The 4,611-nt window shown below is 42.7% G+C and overlaps 1 protein-coding gene across 1 annotated transcript; it reads right to left on the bottom strand.

Annotated features, from left to right (window-relative positions):
* Nucleotides 1-1,333: 1,333 nt before the first annotated feature.
* Nucleotides 1,334-4,055, bottom strand: TMCO2 (transmembrane and coiled-coil domains 2). The gene is made up of 2 exons (XM_060089585.1): nucleotides 3,822-4,055; nucleotides 1,334-1,818 (listed from the first exon to the last, which is right to left on the bottom strand). The coding sequence occupies exons 1-2, from the start codon at nucleotides 4,053-4,055 to the stop codon at nucleotides 1,552-1,554; spliced, it is 501 nt and encodes a 166-aa protein (XP_059945568.1). The 3' UTR covers nucleotides 1,334-1,551.
* Nucleotides 4,056-4,611: the final 556 nt, after the last annotated feature.

Here is a 4,611-nt window from a genome sequence, read left to right as displayed (position 1 = left end):
TTTAATCCTGCCTCAGATGGTTTCCTGGCTGCTCCTCCCTAGATTAGCAACTGTTCGAATCTGCCCTTTGGAACTCAGGGAAGGTCATGGAGGCTGGAATCTTGCCTACAAGAAATGGGGGACAAAAAACCCTCCATGCCCGGGAACCCCACAGGGCCCTGCTCGGCATCACTTGGGAGACGGCTGTGTTGTCTCCTGTGGAACAAGGCAGCCAGTTTTCCTCCAGCATGGCAACAAACCACTGTTTATAAAGTATTTCATTTAGGTGTCAGATGGTTACAAACTGTTTCAATGACTGTAATCACATTTACTGTGGCAAAATGCACACACTATAAGGTTTGTGCAATCTGAGACCCACTGAGACGACCATCTACCACCATCTCCCCAGTATGCCATCTTTCTCAGCAGGGGACACACTCATTGAGTGGAATGGCAGGTAGGTGCCTCCTTCCCTTCTTCCCTCCCTGCTAAGCTAGGATTCACATGAGGAGAATTCACCTAAGCTAAGATATGACCCTTGTTCTGTATTATCTTTTTTTTTGGCTGCACAGCTTGCGGGATCTTAGTTCCCTGACCAGAGATTGAACCCACGACCTCGGCAGTGAAAGCGCAGAGTCCTAACCACTGGACGGCCAGGGAATTCCCTGTATTATTTTATTTATTTATTTATTTTTTGCGGTACGCAGGCCTCTCACTGTTGTGGCCTCTCCCGTTGCAGAGAACAGGCTCCGGACGCGCAGGCTCAGCGGCCATGGCTCACAGGCCTAGCCGCTCCGCGGCATGTGGGATCTTCCCGGACCGGGGCACAAACCCGTGTCCCCTGCATCGGCAGGTGGACTCTCAACCACGGCGCCACCAGGGAAGCCCTCCCTGTATTATTTTTATAATTCCTTGTTCTGAAATGACCTGTCCAACCAACCAGAGTGCTCCAGAAGCACTCAGAACAGATTCCCAAGGATGATCACAATGCTTTCTTAGCACAGAATAAGAATTAGTAAAAGTTGGATAAAATCAAACAATCTCCTTTATGTCCAGCCCCACCCTTGCCCACCTCTGAATAATTAATGCAGGGAGACTCCAGGCCACATATTTATCTTTAGGCCAAAAACCAGCACAAGAGCCAGCCTCCCTCTCTATAGGACAGTCCACAGCATCACCCTTAACAGCACTTTCTTGCTGTTTTTATTATATCAAATCCAACCTCTTCAGCATGGAGCTCAAGGCCACATCGCTGACCACTCTCCCTTCTTTTCCCACTCCCATGATTCCTTTTCTATATGGCTGCTTAGGGTCTCCAGCCTGCCAAGTGGGCACCACAATCTCAGATATTTTTAACCACCACGATCCCCCACGTAACCCCACCACACACACAAGTGGAAGCTGGGCCCTGCTGAATAGAGAGCCAGTCCTGGCTGGGTAATTTCAATATAGTTCTCTGTCTTTATTGATACACCACTGCACACATGAGGGAAACAGTGCTTTTCTAGAAAAGACTGGAGTCCATCACATTTCAGATGTGGATGTAAACCCTGATGTAAGCAAGGGACTCTGTCAGTCAGAGCAGCTGCAGTAGCGCTCAGAGGAGCAATCCCTCTCTGTGGCAGGTTTTTGGGAAATGATCATCCTTTCCAGGTCCTTCATTTTGCCTTCCACTGACTGAAGTTTCTTCAGAATTTTCTCTTGCAGATCCAAAGATAGGAAGATATTATTGTCTTGAAATGGGAGACCATTCCCTTCTGGGTTGACCAGCAAAGCCTGAAAAAAATCTGAGCCTTTCTTGTAAAGTTTGTAGAGTGTGATTGCAAACAACAATATTTTCTAAAATAAAACAACAGAAGTTGAATGTTACTTGTTTGTTCATGTGAAATGCCACAGTTTACTGTAGATGCAAAAGCAAAAGATGACTCTAAAAGTAATAATAATCCCTTATTCCTATGCCAAGGCTTCTGTCTAACAAAACATCTTCACACCTATTTTGTCTTTTGATCTTTATCACAAAATGGAGTGGTAGGCAGGTCAGGGATTATTATAATTAATATAATTAATAAAGATTATAACAGTAGATACTGTTTGCTGAAAGTCTGCCTCATGCAAGGCTCTGTGCTAGGAGTTTCCTTCCCTATGCAGGACCTATTTATGTAGTAAAAAACAGAGCTGGATAACCATTTAGATGCCTTCCAGTTTGGACTTGGTCATTGTCCAAGGTCATATACTTGGAAGTGGTAGAGCCAGGACTGGAATCCAGGAATTCTGATTTCCATGTATATTCTCTTAGGACACAGTGGTCTGAAACACTGGATTTCCTGGTCATAGAAAAAAAAATTTTTTAATGTGCTAGGACAGAGTCCTGGTAGGAAAAGAAAAAAAAATCATCTTTTTTCCTTATAATAACTAGCACTGCTTATTGAGTACTACTGTGTGCTAAGCTTTATACATACAAGATCTCCTTTAATCCTCACCAAAACCTGAGGGAGACACTGTTAGCAAATCGATTTCACAGATAAGGAAACTGGGGTTTACAGGCTAAGTAATTGCTTTCAGATCACACAGCAAGTGACAGAATGAAGAAGCCCCTGTAGTCTGACTCCAGAGCTTATTAACCACTCTGTTATACTACCTCTTTTTCTTGGCTGAGGTGTCTGGAGGGCTGCGAATTCGTCTTTCTGATTGAATTAAACAATAACCAAACAAGAGCAGAACCCGGAAGTACAGATAAGAGTTTGGTGTTTTGCCTTCTATTCTTCTATATTCTAATTGAAATACATGTATATGAACATGTAGACACACAAATCCCTGTTGGGGATTTAGGTCAGTTGCACTATATTAAATGAGATTTTTGGAGAAGAATTTAATTTAGAATCCTAAAAATTGGGTTCAAATCTCAGCTTTGCCAGCTTTTACAATCTATGTCACCTTGGGTCAGTGATAACCAAGTTCCCTCACCTACAAAATGGAGATAATAATCCCTGCCCTGCCTACCCTGCAAGGTTTTGAGAGGTTAAGAGAATGCATGTGACTGATTTCTCAACAGTAGTGACATGAAAATAAGTGAATGCTACAAAATAATCCAGTAATAACTTATCTCAGCATTTACCAAGTAAACCAGTCACCCTTTAACAAAGCCCTCTTTAAATCCCGTCTCCTTAAATTTAGGCTGAACTTCAATGCACCTCAGTTTCCTTGTTTGTCATATGAAAATAACCTCTATTTCATGGAATTGTTGGGATTCTCAAAGCATTTTAACTATATTGTCAATATAGCTATTATTGGTAATTAAACAGAGGTATGTATGTAAAATCCTAAATGTTTTTCATAATCCTAGCTAACTGTACTCCTATTCCCAAAAAGAGCCCCTGTATATTCATTGTGATGTCTAAATAAATATACATGCTTCCTCATCAGTTACAGAGCAAAGGCACAGTAAGAACAGAAAGGCGAAACCCAAGATCCCAGTTATACTTGCAGTGCTATTCTATAAGAGGTACTCCACACGGTGTCTGACACACGGTTAGACATTCAAAGATGAATACAAATATATGATCAAATAAATTTGGAGGTAAGGCTGCCTTCTCAGATTATGAACTTCTTTAATGTGTTTTATTATAAGACAAGCCAAAGATCATTGTGAGAAAGACCATTTTTATGCCAAAAACCTAACTGATGGAAGTTTTTAAGGATAACATAGTTTCAACCAACTTCAGAGACAAAGGTTCACTCTGCTTTATCTGCGTGGTCTTAAAACTGGGTGGCAGCAATATGGGAGAGAACTGACCAAATTTCAATGTAAAACTATTTAAATTTCTCTGTAACAAGAGTATAACCTGAATTGACTGAACACTTCGTTTCCATAAGGCATATACTCCTATTCCGAACAAAATCCAAAAGGAAATCCCCAGGATAACTTGCACAGCCGGAGCAAGATTATCTAGTAGCCCCAAATTTGTTTGCTGAGGCACACTAGTCTCTCCCAGAAAAGTTGCTTGTAGATAATTCCATATCGAGCTCAGAGAGAGATAATCTATTATGATGTCCCACATAGAAGACAAAGATGACATTTTAATATAACAGCAGCTCCAGGAACTGCATGTGCGGACTTTAGGAACCTAGATACAAGTTAGGAAGAGTGGTCTGGGAGTCCAGTTCTGAAGCCATTGTGAGCTGTGCTTTGTGATATCACTGTTCTGAAGCTCAGCTTGTTTCCCACTCACCCACCGAACCTTCTCACTCAAGACCAAGCAGACAGTGGCCTGAGTTTTCAGTTCAGTCATAGCACTCTCTCTAATCTTCGGCAAGTCCTAGCTCTAACACAGCACTGTCCAACAGAACTTTCTGCAATGATGGAAATGTTCTCTATTTGCTCTGTCCAACATGGAAGCCACTAGTCACTTGAAATGTGGACAGTGTGGCTGAGGAACTGAAATATATATATATATATTTTTTTTTTTTTTTTTTTTGCGGTATGCGGGCCTCTCACTGTTGTGGCCTCTCCCGTTGCAGAGAACAGGCTCCGGACGCGCAGGCTCAGCAACCATGGCGCACGGGCCCAGCCGCTCCGCGGCATGTGGGGTCCTCCTGGACCGGGGCATGAACCCGTGTCCCCTGCATCGGCAG

This window comes from Mesoplodon densirostris, chromosome 2, assembly GCF_025265405.1.
Source record: "Mesoplodon densirostris isolate mMesDen1 chromosome 2, mMesDen1 primary haplotype, whole genome shotgun sequence".
NCBI lineage: Eukaryota > Metazoa > Chordata > Mammalia > Artiodactyla > Ziphiidae > Mesoplodon > Mesoplodon densirostris.
The sequence above is the reverse complement of the archived record's forward strand: the minus strand, read 5'-3'. Positions and strand labels throughout refer to the sequence as shown.

Coding starts and splice junctions, on each gene's coding strand:
- TMCO2 (XM_060089585.1), bottom strand. CDS start 4,055: ATGTCATCTTTGTCTTCTATGTGGGACATCATAATAGATTATCTCTCT. Junction 1,819..3,821: donor GAAGTGTTCAGTCAATTCAG/GTTATACTCTTG, acceptor GTTTTATTTTAG/AAAATATTGTTGTTTGCAAT.